The following is a 21,590-nucleotide window of genomic DNA, read 5'->3' as shown; positions in this document are numbered from 1 at the left end:
TGCCTAAGGGTAGTAACTGCTTTGCAAAATCTTAGGTTGTCTGAAGTTTACAGTTGTTGGGTCCTCCCTAGCATCTCCTGTAATATTCATGTTCCTCTTTGCATGATTGTATGATTTCTTCCGCGGGTGTTGTCGGTTTTAGAGCATGGAACATCAGTCTGCCTATTTTTTTTCTTTTTACTAAACTGCTACACTGGGCAGGCTGTCCCTTCCTTCCTAAATTGTGAGTTTTTTCTTTTCAGGTCAGATGTACCAGATTGGATCCTTTCAATCCTCTTTTTGATATGTTGTGTCTTCCAGCATGTAGCTTAATATCCTGTAAGTGTCATCAGTTTGTCTCTTTGATTATACTTGTTTGCATCCTATACAGTATTTGTGTTAGTAGATGGCTTCCTGACAGTTGCAAAGTCCAGTTTGTGTGCCCTTGGTTGGGACATCATCTCTTTTGCTTTTAGGAATGGAAAACTACTCAAGAATTGGCTCTACCCCACATAAGCACCATACACAAACAGAAATATACTGCATATCCTTCTGTATATAAGCATTTATTTGTACTATAGATATGTACCTATATATGTGTATTGCTTTGTATATACATGTAGAATAATTATGTTTAAATAAATAAATGTTTAAGTTCAGCACTTGAAAACCAGAGTTTATCGAATGCATCTTTAATCTATGTATACTTCCTTCCTTTATGCATCTAAATACCTCCCATGTACTTGGATCTCTATATTTATTACTTTCCTCAACAACAAAAAAGCATATTCAATGCACTACCCTATTTCTCACCCTATACCTCTATCAATATCTTTAATCTACATATACTTACTTCCTTTATGCTTCTATAAACTTTCCATGTACTTATGGATCTATATATTTATTACTTTCTTCTAATTCAGAATATCCAATGCACTAACCTATTTCCCACCCCATACCTCATTCAATATATCTTCTACCCCAACTCTCTGAATCATCTCAAACCTCTTTCTACTTCTCTTTCCAATGCACTACCCTATTTACTCATCCCAAGCCTCCCACTACTGCTATGACCTGCCAAAAAAAAGTCCAAATCCTTCACTCTTCTATCCCTCCACTATCCTTTTCAATCAAATGAACCTTTTTTCCCTCTTCTATCCCTCTGCTATCCTTCTCAGTCCAAATAACTGACTAACATATCCACCATTCAAATTACTTTCATACTTCACTATACTAATAGAACACTAATCCTTTAATGGGTTCCGGAGTAGCGTGCTACCTGCCTAGAAAGTGCTTCAACACCCCATTAGGGGTAACAAGCGCTATATAAATGCAAACCTTTTTTCCCTCTTCTATCCCTCCACTCGCCTTTTCAATCCAAATAACTGACTAATAGCCACCACTCAAATTACTTTCATATTTCACTATACTAATTCTCCACTAATCCTTTGTGGGTTCCGGAGTAGCGTGCTACTCGCCGAAAAAAAAGCGCTTCAACACCCCATCAGGGGTAACCAGCGCTATATAAATGCAAACCTTTTTTCCCTCTTCTATCCCTCCACTCGCCTTTTCAATCCAAATAACTGACTAATAGCCACCACTCAAATTACTTTCATATTTCACTATACTAATTCTCCACTAATCCTTTGTGGGTTCCGGAGTAGCGTGCTACTCGCCGAAAAAAAAGCGCTTCAACACCCCATCAGGGGTAACCAGCGCTATATAAATGCAAACCTTTTTCCCTCTTCTCTCCCTCTGCTATCCTTCTGAATCCAAATAACTGACTAACCTATCCACCACTCAAAATACATTCATATTTCACTATACTAATTCAACACTAATCCTTTATGGGTTCCGGAGTAGTGTGCTACTCGCCGAAAAAGAGCTTTAACGCCTCGTCAAGGGTAGTAAGCGCTATATAAATGCAATTACAATACAATACAATCAAGGTTTTCAATCTGCCACAGGTGATGTTCCTATGGCGATACGGGCTTCGCCTTATTTACAAGGCAGCATTAAGCCACTTACCGTGGCTTAACACTGCCTTGTAAATAAGGCACCCTTTCATGCTATACTTATCGTAAAAGGGGTGGGCAATGGGTGCTGTGGTGGGCGTTCCACCGCAACACCCATTGATTTTGATGCTGCCCCATATTTACAAGGTTGGCATAAATATCATAAATATGGGGCAGCGCTAAAATTAAGACCAGGGAAAACCTGCTATTACCCTGGCGAAACGAGGAGAAGTGCTTTATTTCTCCTTGTTTTTGCTGTTTCTATGTGTGCTGTGTTGTGCAGCACACATAGAAACAGCAAAACGCCATTGATTGTTTATGTGCAGGAAGGTGTCCCTTCCTGCACATAAACAATCATTAAAAAAAAAAAGGACGAGTTGCAACTTCTATGTGTGCTGCACAAAGCAGCACACATAGAAGTTACAAAATGCAAATTAAGATGGTTAATGTGCAGGAAAGGCCCCTTCCTGCACATAAACAATCCTTCCCCTCAACGCAGGCACCCTTGAACTATGGTGCAAGGGTGCCTGCATTGGCGCTAAGCTGCTAAATTTAGCGCCAGCGCTGTGAGAAATGAAGGGCTGCACCGCATTCTTGTAAATATGGTGCAGCCCTATGTTTCAGAAGTGGCGGAGCATGGCGTTAAGCCAACAAGGCTAACGCCACGCCCGTCACTTCTTTTGTTAATATGCCCCCAGATGCTGCCACTGTAGGCACGTCGCTCTAGTATCGAATGTGTCCTTATATGCTCGCTGTTCTCGAAGATGAAGATAAGATCAGATTTTATGGTCGCATTATCAGTCAGCGCTATAATAAACCTGGTGGTGTAAAATTCTCCATCAGGTGATGCAGCCAAGGTCCAGACATAGCCACCAAGGACGACGAGTGCACCTATCACACAACTGACACCGTGTCCCAGCTTTAGGGTAATTTTTAATTGAACTCTACCACAATTTCCTCTTGCCTACTATGTTATTGACATGGCTGTTACCCTAAAGTTATGGCTGGTAATTTATCAACATGTACTGCCAAGGATCTACTGGTGAAGGAGTTCACTGAAGTGAGATTTAAGGGTTTTACATCCAAAAGGTATGCTGCAATTTATTTTTAGGTCTCAGAGTCCTTTAACATCAATGTAAAAGCTGTTATTCCTCTAACAAGAAATCACTCCAAACAGGAAATGCATATGACGGAAAAAGCTGGAGCTGTCCAAAGTACTCCTTAATCTCTGTTATAAATGCAGCTGGGGTTTCCAGACCTGGTAGGACTAAGGGGTACTTTGCACTGATCGTTATTTAGTGCCCGCGCCTGACTTTCCTGGAATGCCCGCAGTGTTTTTCTTTTACAATGGTGCCAGCCCAATGCTGGTCTGGCTCCCGCATTATTTGAAAAGTAGATGCTCGCTTTGTGTTTGTTTCCAATGTAGATCTCATCAGGAGGTACTCGTTATGATAGGATATCACTCGAGCCTCTTGATAGTGAACTCGAGAGCTTAGGGGGGGGTGGCCCAGAACTGACCTTTAAGGTGGTCTCCTGAGCCTGGTGATGAGGATGAATACCCAGAGCTTAGGTAGGGGCAGGGGCGGCTCCCCCACGTGGGCGCAGGAGCGTTACCCCACTGCTTTCTCACAGTACAAGCAGAAACATAAAATGGTATTTTAAATACCATTTTATGTTTCTCTTTCTCGCACTGTGAGAAAGCAGAAGGGTATGCCTGGTTGAGTGTGGGCGGGTGGTCGGTCCTGCAGGAGTCCATGGGAGGATTGGCTTTCCCATTCTGACAGCGCTGACTGTTTGGTCGCCCCCAGGGCCAACCAAACCAGTCATACGAACTCTGCATGCAGCCTACATAGAGAAAATGGCCTCCCCATAGACGCCAGTGGGGTTGGCGTCCTAGCCAAACACAATGCTGCCATTGCAGCATTGTGATTGGCTTAGGGGAGGAGAGGGAGGCTACCTGCTTCTGCTTCATGTGAGCAGAGAGAGGAGACGCGACGAGGGAATGGAGGCGAAGGTGAGTTAATTTAAAACAAAAATAAATTAACCCCTGCGTGCCCTCCCACTTTCTGCCCCTGTTAGACCCGGCCCTCGTAACATAGTCAGACCTGACCCCTGCACCTCACACCAGCCCCGAGCCCCTGGCCTGGCCGATCCTTCCCACCAGAACACACACACCCGACCCGGACTTCCCCCGTCTGTAGGCCTTCCCCCCTTCGGCCACCCCGGGCCCGCGTGCCCACTTCATGCACCAAGATGGCCGCCCAGCCCCAGCGCGACCCTAGCCTACAGGCGCCACTCCGGCTGGAGGACATCGCGCTCCCCTTGGGATGAGAAAGGGAGGAGCAGTTTCCATCACACCTCTGCGCTTTCCTGGGAAGGTGGGTTTCGATCGACCCGCCGGCCTCCCCGAGGGCTGGCTCCACGCCTGCTGGGTGTCTGGGGCTCCTCCCGACCCGGCCCTGAAAGGATCAAAGGACAATGGCAGGAAACCCCCAACAAGCGACCCCCAGGTGACAAGACCCCGGCCTGCACAGACTCCGGACATCAAAGGGGAGTCGCCCTATAACAAGGGGTGCCCTGGGACTGTCCGGCAGATTCGCCTTGGAAACACCTGAGCCCTGCTGAGTGACTCGCGGCTCCCTGAAGATCGTAAGACCTCCGAACCTGTGCTTGAGCCCTGCTGAGTGACTCGCGGCTCCCTGAAGATCGTAAGACCTCCGAACTTGTACTCGAGCCTGCTGAGTATCTCGCAGCGCCCCCAGACTCCCTTGGTCCCGCCGGACCCCACGACGACAAGCGCATCCCCCAGCTCGAGGATTGTGAGCTGGGCGCCGGATACGCTCCTGCATTTGATCCATTCCCCCAAAGACTGTCCCGCTACCTCCTAACCCCCCCTCCAAGACTTTGTGAGCCCGCGCTCTACTTGTATATATATTGCCTTGCTGATCATAAAGATCTTACCACTCCGACCTGATAAAGATTTGTTCTTAAGAACTCTCGGTGTGGTGTCTCTTTGTCGTGTGGTGCCGAGTGTACGATCCTAGATACGAGATTCCTCCCCTGAGGAGTCTCCCGCCAGTGCCCGGCTACGATACCTCGAGGGTTGGTCTCAGGACAGTCAGGGCCCCCTCTGGGCCCCTCTGAGGTCGCCTTCTAACATTGGTGGCAAGCGACGGGATACGGGCCCATAATCTAGAGATCGTACCGTGAACGGCTGACGCACTACCGACAAAGATGGCAGAAGGAAACGCCGTGGCTCTCGTAGAAGACGACGCCAGTACCGTGTTCCAGGTGGAACAGCTGGAAGAGTACACTCACAGGGAACTAAAGCAATTCTGTAAGGAACTCAGAATCGCTACCACTGGTCTCAACACCAAAGAAGATATGCAAAAGGCACTGAAAGCTTGGGTGGATTCTGGAGCCTCCCGCCCAGAAGGAGCGGTGGAGCCCCACGACGAAGCAGGACCCTCCCAAGGAGAACGCAGCAGCAACCAGGTGCGAGGCTTCGTACCAGACGGGGGCCTATCCCCGGAGGAACTCGCAGACAGAGAAAAAAGTCGCCATCACGAGCTCGAATTAGCCAAACTCAAAATTGAGGGCGAGTTGAAATTAGCCGAGAAAAAGCTAGCAGTAGAACAGTTGCGAGTGCAAGGAGAACTGGAAGAGAAGAAACTCCAACGAGAACACGAGGGAAGGAGACTTCAACTAGAACATGAACGCAGTTTGAAGGAAATAGAACTGAAAGCAAGAAGCGAAGAAGCGCGGCCCCCGGGGAACCGAGAGGCGGCCGCCCCGACGGAACAGAAGGTCCACATCCCCAAGGATGTGGTCAAGGAATATTACAAGAATGATGACATTCAGCAGTGGTTTCGGGCCTACGAGGTCGCCATGACCTCCCATCGGGTCCCGCAGAAAGATTGGGGGGCTGGGTTATGGGGACGGTTCCTGAGCAAAGGAAGAGACACCCTGCTCGACCTACCCACCTCCATGCAGACCTCATATGAACACATGAAAGCGGCCCTCCTCACAAGGTACGGCCTCACCCCGGAGATGTACCGCCAGCGGTTCCGGGACTGCCGGAAGATCCCGGGTACCACCTGGGTGGAATATGTGAATTTCTTCAGCCGTGCCTTCGATGGGTGGATCAAGGGCAGCAAGGTAACCACCCTGGAAGAACTAACTGACCTTATGTTATGGGAACACCTAGCTGCCAACTGCTTTGTGGAACTACGCCAGCATCTGCTCGACAGCAAGCTCACGGACCCGAGAAAGCTGGCTGTCGAGGCGGATCGCTGGACCAACACCCGGGTCTCCCGGGGCCCTGTAGGAGAGTACCCCCGAGCCAGTCAGGGACCACCCCGCCAGAGAGGGGGGGGAAACCAGGGAGGGCAGAGAGAGCCCCAGACTAGTCCCCCGAAGTACCAACCTCCGCCTTTCCCGGCACCCCCACCAGCTGTATCCGGCCCTCCCCTGAGACGGGGGCACCGGGTAACCATCACTTGTTTCCGTTGCCAGAAGCCCGGGCATTACGCCAACGACCCTGAATGCCCCATGGCCCCACGCACCACCCAGGCAGCACCCCCCGCTAGACAGATAGCCAATGTAGCCCTGGGGGAGGAGGTTGAGGAGGCCGAGGAGTGGGAACCCGCCGCTATGGCCCTAGTGTCCTTAGGAGATAGAGAGATGGTCCCTGGGAGCCTCCTGCCCTCGAACACAAAGAAATATGGGCAGCTCGTCACGATCAATGGCCACCAAGTAGAAGCCCTCCGTGACACCGGGGCCAGCATCACCGGTGTCCTCAGCCATTTAGTCCACGAGGACCTGGTCCTCCCCAACGTATTTTGCCCGGTCCTTTCAGCCGACAACACAGAAAGCCTATGTAAGGTAGCCCTGGTGCCTTTTGAGTGGGGAGGGGTGGTCGGTAAACTGAAGGTCGCAGTGAGAACATCCCAGCCCGTCGACTGTCTCCTGGGGAACGACCTGGAAAGTTCCCCCTGGGGGCAAGTTGAGCGCAAGACCCACCTAGGGATGATGGGCCTCCCTGAGTGGGTGTGCGCCACCACTCGATCCATGGCGGCTCGACTGACCCCCCTGAGGGACGTCGACGACGCCCCGACCCCTGAAGATGGGATGGTCCCGGCCGAGGGCCCCCACATTCCCCCACCGGAAGAGTCGCTCGCCAGTGACGAGCCGCCGCCTTCCGACTCCACCCCAGACACCGAGTTAGGCGATCTGCACGAATTAGCACAGTGGCGCCACGAAGGGGGCCCCTCCCGAGAGGAGTTCTGCCGAGAACAGGCTACCTGTCCCTCCCTGGTCGGGCCCCGGCAACAGGCAGAGGCACAGGCCGCAGGCGACCAGACGGGGACGCACCGGGTCTATTGGGAGAATGACCTTCTGTACAGCGAACAGAAGTCGGTGGAGCTAGGGTCCGGCCGAGTGCTGGTGGTACCACTACGCTTCCGAGACCTCCTCCTGGGCTTGGCCCACGACGTCCCCCTCGCAGGCCACTTGGGTCAGGACAAAACATACAGTCGCCTCGTGACTCACTTCTACTGGCCCCGAATGAAAGCAGATGTAGAAGCCCACTGCAAGTCCTGTCCCACGTGCCAGGCCAGTGGGAAGAGTGGAGGGAAGCGCAAGGCTCCCCTTCAGCCCTTCCCTGTCGTCAGTACCCCTTTTGAGCGGGTCGGGATCGACATTGTAGGACCTCTGGACCCCCCAACTTCCCAGGGGCACAAGTTCATCCTCGCCCTGGTGGAACATGCCACTCGTTACCCTGAGGCCATCCCCCTGCGTACCGTCACGACCCCCGTGGTGGGCCGGGCGCTGATGGGGATCTTCTCCCGCATGGGTTTTCCCCGCGAGGTCATGAGCGATCGCGGTACCAACTTTATCTCCCGATACATGAGGTCCTTATGGCAACAGTGCGGGGTGTCCTACAAGTTCACCACCCTGTACCACCCCCAAGGAAACGGCCTGGTAGAGCAGTTTAACCGGACTCTGAAGGGGATGATCGCGGGCCTGGAAGAGCCCCTCCGGCGTAAGTGGGACCTCCTGCTCCCCTGCCTCCTATTCGCATACCGAGAAGTTCCCCAGAAATCCTTGGGGTTCAGCCCCTTCGAGCTACTCTACGGGCACCCCCTCAGCCTGGTCAAAGAGGAGTGGGAGGCGGCGCCCCGAGGCACCCCCGGAGACGTGTTCCGTTACGTCCTGACCCTCCGCAATCAGACTAGGAGGTTCCGGGAAATGGCAGATGCCAATCTGGAGGCGAGTCAGGAGGAGATGAAGCGCTGGTACGACCAGAATGCCGCGCTCGTCGAGTTTCAGCCGGGCCAGCTGGTGGGGGTCATGGCCCCCGTGAAACCCTGCGCTCTCCAGGATAAATGGACCGGGCCCTTCAAAGTCGTTGAGCGAAAGAGCCCGGTCACGTACTTGGTAGACGTCCAGTCACCCCGGGACCCCCTCCGGGTCCTCCACGTGAACCGCCTCAAGCCCCACTTTGTGCGGACAGAGCTGAGCCTCCTACTGGCCACTGACGACGGGTCTGAAGAAGAGTCGGATCCTCTCCCCGATCTTCTATGCACCAAGGAGAAGGACGGCTCCATAGAAGGAAGGAACCTCTCCCCGTCCCTCACTCCCCAGCAACGTGAGGATTGCCGCCAGCTCCTAGGGTAGTTTCCGGACCTTTTCTCCCTGGTCCCTAAGGTCACCGACTGGTGTGTCCATGATGTGGATACCGGGGACAGCCCACCAGTGAGACACCGAGCCTACCGAGTCCCCGATCGGGTCCGGTCCTGTATCCAAGCAGAAGTCTCGAAAATGTTGACCCTAGGCGTGATCGAACCCTCAGACAGCCCCTGGGCCAGCCCCGTGGTCCTGGTCCCAAAAGCAGCCGCCCCCGGGGTCTCCCCGGAACTCCGCTTTTGCTTGGACTACTGGGGGCTCAATGAGGTCACCCGAGCTGATGCCCACCCCATTCCCCGAGCCGACGAGCTCATTGACCGGCTCGGAGCTGCACGGTTCCTCAGCACCTTCGACCTCACCTGCGGCTACTGGCAAATTGCGCTCACAGAGGGAGCCAAGGAGCGGTCCGCCTTCTCCACCCCGGATGGGCACTATCGCTTTCGCGTAATGCCCTTCGGGATGAAAAATGCCCCGGCCACCTTCCAGCGACTGGTAAATAGAGTTCTGGCCGGGCTGGAAAAATTCAGCGCTGCATATCTCGACGATATCGCAGTTTTTAGTTCCGAATGGGGCGAGCACCTCCAACACCTCCGGAGGGTGCTAACCGCCCTACGCCAGGCGGGCCTCACTGTGAAAGCTAGCAAATGCCAGATTGGGCAAGGTTGGGTAACCTACCTGGGGCACCAGGTCGGAAGCGGGCAGGTCGCCACTCTACAGCCCAAAATCGACGCCATCCTAGCCTGGGAACCTCCCACTACCCAAACAAAGGTCCGAGCCTTTCTGGGCCTCACGGGCTACTATCGGAGATTTATCCGGAATTACGGCAGCCTGGTCGGTCCCCTCACGGGGCTCACGTCCAAGAAGCAGCCCAAGAAGGTACAGTGGTCCCCTGCCTGCCAAGAGGCGTTCAATGCCCTGAAAACGGCCATGTGTACGGCCCCCGTCCTCCAGGCCCCCGTCTACTCCAAGGAGTTTGTGGTACAAACTGATGCCTCCGAGCATGGCATCGGGGCCGTCCTCTCCCAAGTAAATGACCAGGGTCTGGACCAGCCCGTGGCCTTCCTCAGCCGACGGCTGTTGCCCTGGGAACAGAGATGGAGTACCATCGAGCGCGAGGCGTTCGCAGTAGTCTGGGCCCTCAAGAAACTACGCCCTTACCTGTTCGGCACCCATTTCAGGGTCCAGACCGACCATCGCCCCTTGCGATGGCTCATGCAGATGCGAGGAGAAAACCCCAAGCTTCTGCGGTGGTCAATCTCCCTCCAGGGGATGGATTTCACCGTGGAACATCGCCCTGGTACGGACCACGCCAACGCCGATGGCCTCTCCCGATTCTTCCGCCTCAGCGAAGAGAACCCCCAAGAAGATGGGTAGTTCTCTCCGGCTTTCAGCTGGGGGGGACGCGTGTTAGACCCGGCCCTCGTAACATAGTCAGACCTGACCCCTGCACCTCATACCAGCCCCGAGCCCCTGGCCTGGCCGATCCTTCCCACCAGAACACACACACCCGACCCGGACTTCCCCCGTCCGTAGGCCTTCCCCCCTTCGGCCACCCCGGGCCCGCGTGCCCACTTCATGCACCAAGATGGCCGCCCGGCCCCAGCGTGACCCTAGCCTACAGGCGCCACTCCGGCTGGAGGACATCGCGCTCCCCTTGGGATGAGAAAGGGAGGAGCAGTTTCCATCACACCTCTGCGCTTCCCTGGGAAGGTGGGTTTCGATCGACCCGCCGGCCTCCCCGAGGGCTGGCTCCACGCCTGCTGGGTGTCTGGGGCTCCTCCCGACCCGGCCCTGAAAGGATCAAAGGACAATGGCAGGAAACCCCCAACAAGCGACCCCCAGGTGACAAGACCCCAGCCTGCACAGACTCCGGACATCAAAGGGGAGTCGCCCTATAACAAGGGGTGCCCTGGGACTGTCCGGCAGATTCGCCTTGGAAACACCTGAGCCCTGCTGAGTGACTCGCGGCTCCCTGAAGATCGTAAGACCTCCGAACCTGTGCTTGAGCCCTGCTGAGTGACTCGCGGCTCCCTGAAGATCGTAAGACCTCCGAACCTGTGCTTGAGCCCTGCTGAGTGACTCGCGGCTCCCTGAAGATCGTAAGACCTCCGAACTTGTGCTTGAGCCCTGCTGAGTGACTCGCGGCTCCCTGAAGATCGTAAGACCTCCGAACTTGTACTCGAGCCTGCTGAGTATCTCGCAGCGCCCCCAGACTCCCTTGGTCCCGCCGGACCCCACGACGACAAGCGCATCCCCCAGCTCGAGGATTGTGAGCTGTGCGCCGGATACGCTCCTGCATTTGATCCATTCCCCCAAAGACTGTCCCGCTACCTCCTAACCCCCCCTCCAAGACTTTGTGAGCCCGCGCTCTACTTGTATATATATTGCCTTGCTGATCATAAAGATCTTACCACTCCGACCTGATAAAGATTTGTTCTTAAGAACTCTCGGTGTGGTGTCTCTTTGTCGTGTGCTGCCGAGTGTACGATCCTAGATACGAGATTCCTCCCCTGAGGAGTCTCCCGCCAGTGCCTGGCTACGATACCTCGAGGGTTGGTCTCAGGACAGTCAGGGCCCCCTCCGGGCCCCTCTGAGGTCGCCTTCTAACAGCCCCCCACCAGCAAGTCATGCCGACCGCGACTTGGTAGGGGTTTGAAACATATGTTCCTTCAGTCCAGACAGTGCTTGATATCAGAAAGGACCCATAATGCACCTTTAAATCTGCCAACAGCAGAGGCTCACAGTAAGCAATGGCTAATAGAATTTTGAAGCATTTGTATTTTGCACAATTGGTCAAATATGTTCTGCGAAGGCGATGATTGATCCATAAACCCTTCTAATAGGGAAACAAGTGATTGCAATTTCAGATAGTTAGACAAGCCACCTCACTGAACTGTGTCACAGTCTTGACTTCTGTCACACAGGCACCCAGTCAGATAATTTCTAACACAGAAAACGCTTTGGTGAGCTGTAAATTGCTGTACACATTGGGGCCCATTCACAAAGGTATTTTTATCCATAAACATGCCTCCATTTATGATTGCAAGGATTCACAAATATATTTCTGACCGGCATAATTGAATGTCATTGTTTAGATTTCCCCAACACGAGTGCAGAGAAATCCGCGATTGTAAATCCGACCCTATTGGATGGTGGTGGGCATATGAAGGCGTTGTTTCCCTTGGGATTTCTGGTAACGCTTACAAACATATATGCTTGTGGGGATTCCAAAACTCTGAATTCAACCTAAAATGGTTAGAGATTCTTCTTCCCACAAGGAAAGGGGAATGGAACAATCTTAGATATGCTGGGGGTGTAGAAAAAGAGCTTTCTCCACAGTTAAACATTTTTTCATTAGGAGTTAAAGCAAAGATGTTCATTTGTGCATTAGACTCTGTTCGTCTTGTGTGTTGTTTTCCCCTAAGTAGAATTCCACCCATGGGAGATGCCACATGACATTCCCAGTAGTACGACTGAAACCTTTGTCTTGCGCAGCTTTCCAGGCATATTAATGGGCATGTTGGTGAATATTAAAATGTAGTGGTTTTATGACACAACCACACTTTCCTTTTTCACGTGTTCCTTAACAACACGGGCAGAACAACGAATGCGTCTGAACCATGCATTCAATTTACAACGCAAGTTGTTACAACGACTTGCTTTGGGAAAGGAGGGGCGCTGGCCTTTGGAATAATATAATTTACTATTACAACTCCAGTCCCCCCAACACGGCTTTACCCAACTCAAGTCCATGCAATGACTTGCGTTGTAAATGGATTGCGTGGTTCAGACACCGTCGTTTTTCCGCTCGTGTAGCAAAGGCAGCTCTTTGTTTGACGGTCATGGTATTTAGTGGTTCCCCAATGTAGTAAATCTTTACTCATACACTGGCAGACCCCTATGGGTGCAGATGTATTACTTTATTATCGAATAGGCCCTGGTATACTTCCAGCTCATATGTGGAGGCTCGACAATGTTACCCCTGAGGACATGAGGCAGTCGTAGATGCGTTTGTTTGGTTTGTGCATTGTGGAAGGGTAGGAATGGCCTTAGGGAGGTGGGTACCTAAATGCTCTCGCTCCATAGTCCTGCCCCCACTCCAATCCCAACACATGCCTCCAACTCCCCTGTAACTCACACTTGGAACTGGACCACAAAATGGAAGATATTCCAGTGCTGGCCAGTCTGGGGCCCTTTTTTTTGGATATGGTGGCAGTTAGCAGCAGCTAAGATTTAGAGAAAAAGGGGATAACTTAATTCCTCTATTAAATTGTACTGGAGTGGAGAGATTTTTAAATATAATAGCATTTTCTGGTGTAAAAAAGTCTCCCATCTTAGTCCGGAGTATTGGCACGGATGCCTTTTGTGGAGGCCTTAGATGTCAGACGGCATGCATTCACGAGAGTATTGAACTTGCAGCAGTGATCTCTTACACTCAGGTCCACTCACACATGTGCTATACAATTTCCTCACACTGCCTTGAGCTTAATGCCACCCGCAGTGTCTACTCGACAAAACCTCCTCATATCATATGTTCAGGTGATCCAAGCACCTCACGCTTGCCTGTCCATGTACTCGGGCTCCTCTTAATTTGATATGTGCCCTGCTTCCTTTCACTGTCTGTGGGCCCTAAGCATTTCACACTGTTTCCTCATGTGCCCATTCTGTTCTTGCTATCTGTTTAATTGGTCCAAGACTGCCTTTGGTGGGTAAATGATACTCCCCAGGTCAGACTCTTGTAAGAAGAGAACAGTAGCAGCTGCCATCCTACTCTGTCTCCCTCTACGAGAAGACAGTGTAATCTAACTTACTTTATCCCATTTAGGAGAGAGTAATGGAAGCCATCCTGCTCTGCCCCATCTATGAGAGTCAGTTGATGCCATGTGTAAGGGGGGTCGTCGGTAGCTGCAGGGGACAGCTGCCCTACCCTATGTTTGATCTTTTTCCCACGATTTCCCTTGTTTGACCTTTAACAGTGATGTCTCTGACCCACAGATACCACGAGAGTGCTGAAGCCACGTGCCCCCCTAGCAAAGCCCTAATCTGCTGCTTTGTAGGGAGTCACAAAACGCCCCATCCTACCCCTTCCCTCTGATTTGTATTTGAGAGAATTACCTCTACTCTCTCTTTATGGGGGATCTGCTTTGTTCGTGGCAGTCTACATTACATGGCTCAATACAACATAGAAGGTAGTGATGGTTTAACAGGATTGCACATCAGTCATGGACAGTAGATTGTTTTGATTTCTCAATAGATGCTAATAATATTGGTGCCCTTCAAGGTAACCGAATAAAGACACCCCTCTACCACAGATGTCACCCCACAGGAGTTCCTAAGAGCTCCAGTGCAAAGATAAAAATAAAACCACTGTACCTTGGCACTCTTCAAATATCTCACAGTTGTCATGTAGTATGACACAATTACAATTCAGCAAATGGCGTGATTACTCACAGGAAACCAATCCATACAATTAGTCTGCTGCACAATATCATTTAATATCAAGTGATGGCGTTTCATACAAATATACACAACCAATAACCAGGGTGTGATCCAGTACACAGACATATATTTCTTAACAAAGATTCTGTTGTCATTAGTGAGTCCACGGAGGTCAAAATCATACGTCCTCTCTGTTGGCAGTGATGGAAAAAGCCGACACGTGGTTCGTTACAAGGTAATTTCTTCAAGGCTTTACGTATGGATGATGTAGGGCCAAGAAGATTTGACTTTTTCAAAATGCTAGTATCCTATTCTTTGTAACAACGAAAGATTTGAGACACCCTTAATTTAGAAATCGTGTGAGTCTCTGGCCAATCGTGTAAAATAACCCCAGATAGGGAATTATTTAAAGGAGGGAATTGTTCAATATTTTGTTTACCCCCAATGACGTGAGGCACCTGTAAAAGGTCCCGAAAAAAGGGAGTGTTCCTCATTGGTGAAATTCGTTCAAGCAGGTGAGTCTCCTAGCGTAGATACATGTTCTATAATGTGCTAGTCTCTCACTCGTATTGTGCTGAAATAGGAAACAAGGCGCAGTAGCGTTCGTCTAGTAGTCCTTTACGTATGGATGATTGTAGGTCCATGAAGATTTAAATTTTTCAAAACGCGTCTAGTAGTCTTGTATGCTGTTAAATCAAAGGCTGTGATAGGCCTCTATGGAAACGGTGCATATGCCGTATTTCGGCGTCGTATCTCCAAGTGTTACGCGCGCCGTTTCCAGAGAGGCCTATCACAGCCTTTTATTTAATTGAATACAAGACTACTAGATGAACGCTACTGCGGCTTCTTTCCTATTTCAGCACAATACAAGTGGGAGACTAGCACATTGGTGTCTCAAATCTTTCTTGGTACAAAGAATAGGTTAGTAGCATTTTGAAAAATTCAAAATCAACTAATCCACTTTCCACTAAATCTAGTATTTGGATATGTTGCCGCTTGCCTGTTAAACAGTTACTTTATTAATTTAATGCATTGATAAAGCCCTATGCATTGCTGTTCTGTTCGGTCACACTAGGAAAAGGTGTAGCTTTTGGCAGTCAGTGCTAAAGTAATGATAGGATAGATATGAGTCCAGTCAGGTGTAAGTACTGGCCTCTGCCTGACATTTTTGTGTTGCCCCATCGAACATTTTGTTCAGTGGAAGTCAAGCCTGTTTGGATTTCAAGAGTTTCTTGAAGTAGGTGTTTATTAGTCCTGATGTGAGGTGCCAGACTATTCCGATGGTAGTGCCCCTGGATTCTGACTGATTTACCTACATAAATATATACATACATGTACCACACTGTTTAACTTAAAGAATCTTTGGTTGATAAAGTGTTTTATTGAATAAGGCTCCTATCTTGCTCCATCGCACATTTAGTTAATTCTGAGGCAAGTCAGAAAAGTTAACTTTTTTGGGTTCCTGAAGCCTCCATGTACAGTTGGAACTGTATTATTACCTGCTTTAAAAAAAATTATTTTACTGGTGTATAGTAGGTTGGAAGCCTGCTTTAGTTGGCTAAGAACTTGTCTGCTGATGCCTTTTCCGGGATGGTGCTGGTTCAAGTAGCCAGCAAGGACTATTTAGAAGGCAGGCCCTATGCTGGCCCTGATAACTGCTTCCCAATAGGGGTAATTTGATCAGTTTGAAAGATGGAGAAAGACTCGACCGACAAATTACATGAACGTTTTTTAACATATCTCACTGCCTTCTTCTTGCAAGGGATCTGTTTGTGGAAAGTGCAGATTGCATTCAGTTCATGGTAGTGGTGGGAAAGGAGATATCTGAGGATTCTGTACTGTTAGAGCTGGCGTCGCTGATTGTGGTTAGAACTGAATTGCAGAATGCCAGGAGATGTTTAGAGTCTTAGTGGGACCCACAGGGGTTGCTTTTTAGAGCTCATGGGTGAGAAAGTAAGTTGGGTTTATATTGAGCTTCATGTCTCATGTCTGTAAGTACTCTAAATAGCACATTTGGTGTAATTATAATTCAGTACAGCAACCTCATAAGGAGGGACGACTGGGTCTGCCTTCCTCAGGATTCAAAATGGAGACCTGGAGAGAACTGCAGATCCCAGTGGTGAGAGTTAACTCACAGAGCTATCTTGCTGGTAAGCTAGTCATCAGCATACGGTAAAGAGCTCCTTTGTTTTGGTTAGGGTTCTCAATGATGAGTTTTGTAACATAACTCTACTATGCTCCACCCTGCAAAACGTGACTCTGCAACACTGCATTCTCCGCCACCAAACTCTATGACACTCTACTATACACCACTGCACTCTACAACACTCTAATCTGCAACACTGCACTCGCCTCTATGCTACTCTCCTCTGCCCCACTCTCCTTCTCGCCACTCCACGCCACTGCCCTCTATGCCACTGCACTCTACCCTACACCACTTTAGTCTATGCCACTCTACTGCACTCTATGCCAATGCACTCTATGTCACTACACTCTATGCCTCCTTACTCTGCATCACTCCATTCTACACCAATGCACTCTACCCTTCACCACGCCACTCTGTACCACTCTACTCTGACATTCTACTCTTCGCCACTGCACTCTCCGCCAATGAACGCTATTCCACTGCACTCTACACCACTGTCACTGGTGTAACGAAACTTGAGGGGGCCTCCCTGCAAGGCACGTGGAGGGGTCCCCTCCGGGCTCAATCAGGAGCTCTGCAGCCAGAGTGCTGTGCTGAGGGGGCCCCCCGAGCTTGGGCCCCCCCGCACCTCAGGGGCATGCCTGTGTTACGCCCCTGACCACTGTATTCTATTGTACGTCATTACACTCTATGCCACTTCACTTTATGCCAATACACTCTAAGCCACTCTAATCTACTCTGCACCACTGTACTCTGTACTACTGCATTCTATGCCAATCTACTGTTTACCCTGCACCACCCCACTCTACGCCACTGCAATTTACACTACGCTACGGCTTTGGGGGGTAATTTAAGTGGGGCGACGCTCCTCCACTCCAACAGAGGAGTCGCCCCTGCTCAACACTCTATGCCACTACACTCTACACCATTGCACTCTATTATACTCTGCGCCACTCTACTCTATGCCACTATCCTCTATGCCAATGCACTCTACGCAACTGAATTCTATGACACTCTACTCTGCAACACTACACTCTCCGCCACTGAACTTCAAGTCACTCTACTCTGCATCACTTCACTCTACTCTACACCATTGTACTCTAACCACTTTACTGTACACCACTGTGGGCTACCCTGCACTGCTCCATGCCACTTCACTCTTCTCTGAAACAATCTACACTCCGCCACTGCAGTCTACGCCATACCACTCCACTCTATGCCACTCTACTTTAAATCACAGCACTCTACGTCACTGCACTCAATGCCAATGCATTCTATGCCACTGAACTCCATGCTAACCTACTCTGCTACACTGTACTGTACGCCACTTCACTCTAGCCCACTCTACTCTCCGACAACCCACGACACGACACTCCACTTCACAATACACCACTCTGATATTCTACTCCATTAAACTCTTCTCCATGACACACTGCTCCACGCCACTCTACTCCACTCCGCGACACTACGCAACTCCCTCTGTGCCCCTCCATCCCACCTTACTCCACTCTATTCTAGGACACAACTCCACTCTACTCACCTCCGCTGTGACACTCTACAACTCTCTATTCCACTCTGTCATTCCACTCTAGTACACTACTCTACTCTATGCCACTCCACTCTATGGCAATTCACTCCGCTCTACGACACGTAACTCCCTCTACACCACTCCACTGTGTTCTACGTCACTCCACTTTACAACACTATATACCACTCTACTCAATTCTGTGATACCCTAGTCCACTCTATGGCACTCTACTCCCTCCACGGCACTCCACAACACTCTACACCACTCCACTCTGCGAGGCTCAACAACACTCCACTTCACTTCACTCCACTTCACTCTACCCACCCAACCACACTACACTTTACTCCATGCCACCTTCCTTTATGCCACTAACTTTTAGCCATGCTGAACAGAAGCCACACTGGCGTACAATATGGCTAAAACACATTGGCAACGTCAATAGCTAATGCATAGGCAAGAGCTATTGGCTTTGTCAATGCCTGTTATTGTGCAGGTGGCAATAGGCTCTAGTAACATGAGGTAAATAATTTCCCAGCAATCAACTGAAATCTTAATGGGAGCTGGGTCTCCACCAGAGGCACATTCATTGACAGTTACATTTAGAAAATCTCTGGTTTGCAACCTAAAGTAACTTTGTATCAGTTCTTCTCACTGGAAGAAGCCTGGGGTTGAGACACACAACTCATATGTTCAAGTGCAGAGGTGCATGCGGTCTCCTCATACCTGTGTTTTCCTTCTGGGCCCGCATTCCAAGTAAATGGCTAAAAGCCGATCCCTATGCAAATAAAACATTGCACAGGGATCACAATCACGTGTTATGTGAAAATTCGCAAACTTTCGCAGTTTCCCCCCGATAAATTCTGGCACGTCAAACCTGCCGACATTTATTAGGAAAAAAGTCCGTAAAAAGCCAAAACGTGCAGAATTCCAAGTGTTAAGTACTAATTCTACACTTTACGCCTCATTTAAAATTTGAAATTTCGAAATAGGAGGTATTTATACCACTCTTGGGAAATACCTTCCCCTGGTTAATGGTATTTACATCATGCAGTAAATACCCCGCCCTATTCAGCCCAACCTATATAATAAGTCCCAGTTTTTTTCTCAGCTTCAAATCCGAGCTTCTTGTAGGCGTAGCGTTCGCCCTTTTGTACAACAAATTGCGCCACTGCTCCAATCTACGCTTTTCCCCTCCCCGCTTCACTGTGGCCTGTGTGCCTACTAGGCCACAAGAAGGACTGGTGCATGGTAGTCACTTACTTGTCGGGGAAGCCTGTGGCATACTGGATTTTCTGCGTCATGGAGTTGTTATTACAGCCTACGCTGGAACAGATGGCATTGATGCCCTCCAGGGTGGAGAAGTTGTATCCGCCAGTGGTAACGAAATAGGTGGGAACACCAACTTCGAAATATTTGTTGAGGTAGCTGAAATACTCTAGCATGTACGAGTCCTGTGGATTAAAAAGTAGAAGGGAAGGTGAAGGAAAGAGGTAGTGGGGAGGTAAGCGGAAATATTAACAATATGAGAGTGTTGGGGGAAAGAGTGCAGATTATAGTGGGTAAATGGAACGGAGGAAAGAGTTAAAAAACACAAAAGTGAGAGAGAAAGTAGCACAAAGGGAGAAGAAGGCGGCATAATCTCAAAGAAAGAGGTGGAAATGAAGTGAGACCTATGGGGGAGACTGTGTGAGAAAAGAGGGTTAAGAGAATAATGTGAGGATGGAGAGGGAATCAGTGGAAAAGAAAAGGTGACAAGAATGAGAAATGAAGTATTAAGAAGGCAAAGCAGGAGATGGATTGGGGTGAAAGCGAAGGAGGAGTCAGGAAGAAGCAGGAATGATGTGAAAAGTAATGAGCTAAAGTGAAGAAGGGAAATGGAACAGGGAGACAAGGAGAATGATCAGGAGGAGAATAGAGAGAAATAAAGAGTTAAAAGCCATTGGAATCTGATTTAGAGAAAGCAGGAACAGATGGGTAGGAAAAAAGGATTAAAAGACAAATGTAATATTTTTAGAATTAGAGGGGTATACAGCCTATTTTTTGGTCATCAGACATAATGCTAACAATGGTAACATTACCTCGAAGTTGCTATGTCACAAATTCCCTAGCTTTCTGTGTCAGATCTTTTTCAAATGAACCGGAAGTGCTCTTACAGCTTGCTTTTATTTCAGATGCGGTACTTATTTTCAAAAGTGTTATCTCATGTCAGCTGCATACCAACTGGCTGAGCTTTGCAGGGTGCTAGTTCTCTAGATGAACTATGCTGGTGGTCCATCTATTGAAGCAACTCAATGCCCCGCAGCCTCCGCTGTACACACAGAAGCATTGCGTACACACTGACACACCAATATTTTTACTGTGCCTGTTGATGTAGAGTACCACAAGGCTCCCAAAAATACACTTTCCCCAAATATTCAGACTGGAGTTAGAATAATAATTTGTCCCTTCTCAAATATTTCAGTGTTTTTCTATTTCTGATAGAGACTTGTAGCTGCAGCTTCCTCACATTGTGAATTTCCCCAGGTGGCAGACTAGATGCAGGAACCTCTTAGCAATTCCCTCATGCATTGGTAGGTGGGGTCGTGTGGCTCCGCATCTGGCCCGTTTGTGTCTGTAGACTGACATCGGTTCCTTTCTTTCTGTGCCTTCTGAGACAAATTTAAAGCTAGCAGTCGTGTTTCTTGATAGAACTTTTCCCTCAGGAAAACTTTTTTCTTCAGAAATACTTTGCAGTGTGTAGCTTTAGGCTCTAACACTATAGGGTTCAACCGTGTTGGTATTGTCAATGATCGATGACGGTGACAGATACTCAAAGTCTGCCTGGGGTGCAATAGCACCAGGCTCTACACATTCATGGTCGTGCTCTGCAAAAATGTACTGGAGGCCATTCGGAACCACACCACCAAACTTGATTTTGCTGAGCTCTGAAAGAAGTTGTAGAAGCAGTCCTGGACCCATTTGGTCACGCTGCCACTCCCGGAACCAGAACTAATCACAATACAGCTTCACGTCGAGACCAGGAGTTGAGGAAGGTCAAAGAAACTAAAAAAACATACGTTGAAGCATGGACCCCTGTCGTCTCACCTCTCCCATCCCTCGGAAGTGGGCAATGCCCTGAGTACTTCTAGGCTTCGAAGCTGCTCCACGGAGCGCGCTTGACAAGCGCATCCGCTTTACCTCATTACTCCTCAGTGGATACCCATGGCAAACGAGATGGGTCATCTTAAGGAAGCCGCGGTAACCATTGTTAGTAACCCACCGGACCCTTCTGGAGCTCCTTCTGGCCCAAATGATTTGAGGTGGCAGCCTGTTGGAGGTTCATCGGCAGATGCTTCCCCAATACAAAACATGCCACTCAACCTCCTTCCGAGGCCAGACGTGCCCTCAAGCATGCTGCTGCTGGCTTCAATCATTGCACAGCATCCAACACCATGTCTGGGCCCAAGACTGACGCTACGGATTGAACCCTCAACACCAGCAGAGACGCCAGACCATGATACCATCATTCTATCAGATTTTGAAGTACGGCCCCCACGATCCCCACCACACTTTTATACCTTCTTTGAAGAGGTTCAGCAGCTTTACGATCATGAGGCTGAAGGGGAAACATTTCAGGATGTGGACAATGTATTTGAGGACCTACAAGATGTCAGTGTATTAGATACCTCCTTTGCCATAGATTTAAACTCATCTATCCCTCTAGTCACTGAAGAATCAGACTCTTTTGAGACAGTCAGTGGAAGCATGTCCGAAGTTCTCGACCTAAACCTACCCAAGAAAGCATTAAGGACTAACG

The 21,590-nt window shown here is 49.6% G+C and overlaps 1 protein-coding gene and 1 long non-coding RNA gene across 2 annotated transcripts in view; one reads left to right on the top strand and one right to left on the bottom strand.

The window, feature by feature from the left end:
* The window catches only part of LOC146784336 (uncharacterized), a 225,014-nt gene extending 224,689 nt beyond the window's left edge, over positions 1-325 (top strand). The window contains exon 6 of the long non-coding RNA XR_014970914.1: positions 243-325. This is a non-coding gene — a long non-coding RNA (uncharacterized LOC146784336). The remainder of the gene's footprint in view (positions 1-242) is intronic.
* NPC1L1 (NPC1 like intracellular cholesterol transporter 1) overlaps positions 1-21,590 on the bottom strand; it is a 163,615-nt gene that overhangs the window by 29,035 nt on the left and 112,990 nt on the right. The window contains 1 exon segment of the mRNA XM_085636098.1: positions 19,055-19,245. Coding sequence (XP_085492224.1) covers positions 19,055-19,245 — 191 coding nt within the window.

This window comes from Triturus cristatus, chromosome 11 (genome assembly GCF_964204655.1).
Source record: "Triturus cristatus chromosome 11, aTriCri1.1, whole genome shotgun sequence".
NCBI lineage: Eukaryota > Metazoa > Chordata > Amphibia > Caudata > Salamandridae > Triturus > Triturus cristatus.
This window is presented reverse-complemented; position numbering and strand designations above follow the sequence as displayed.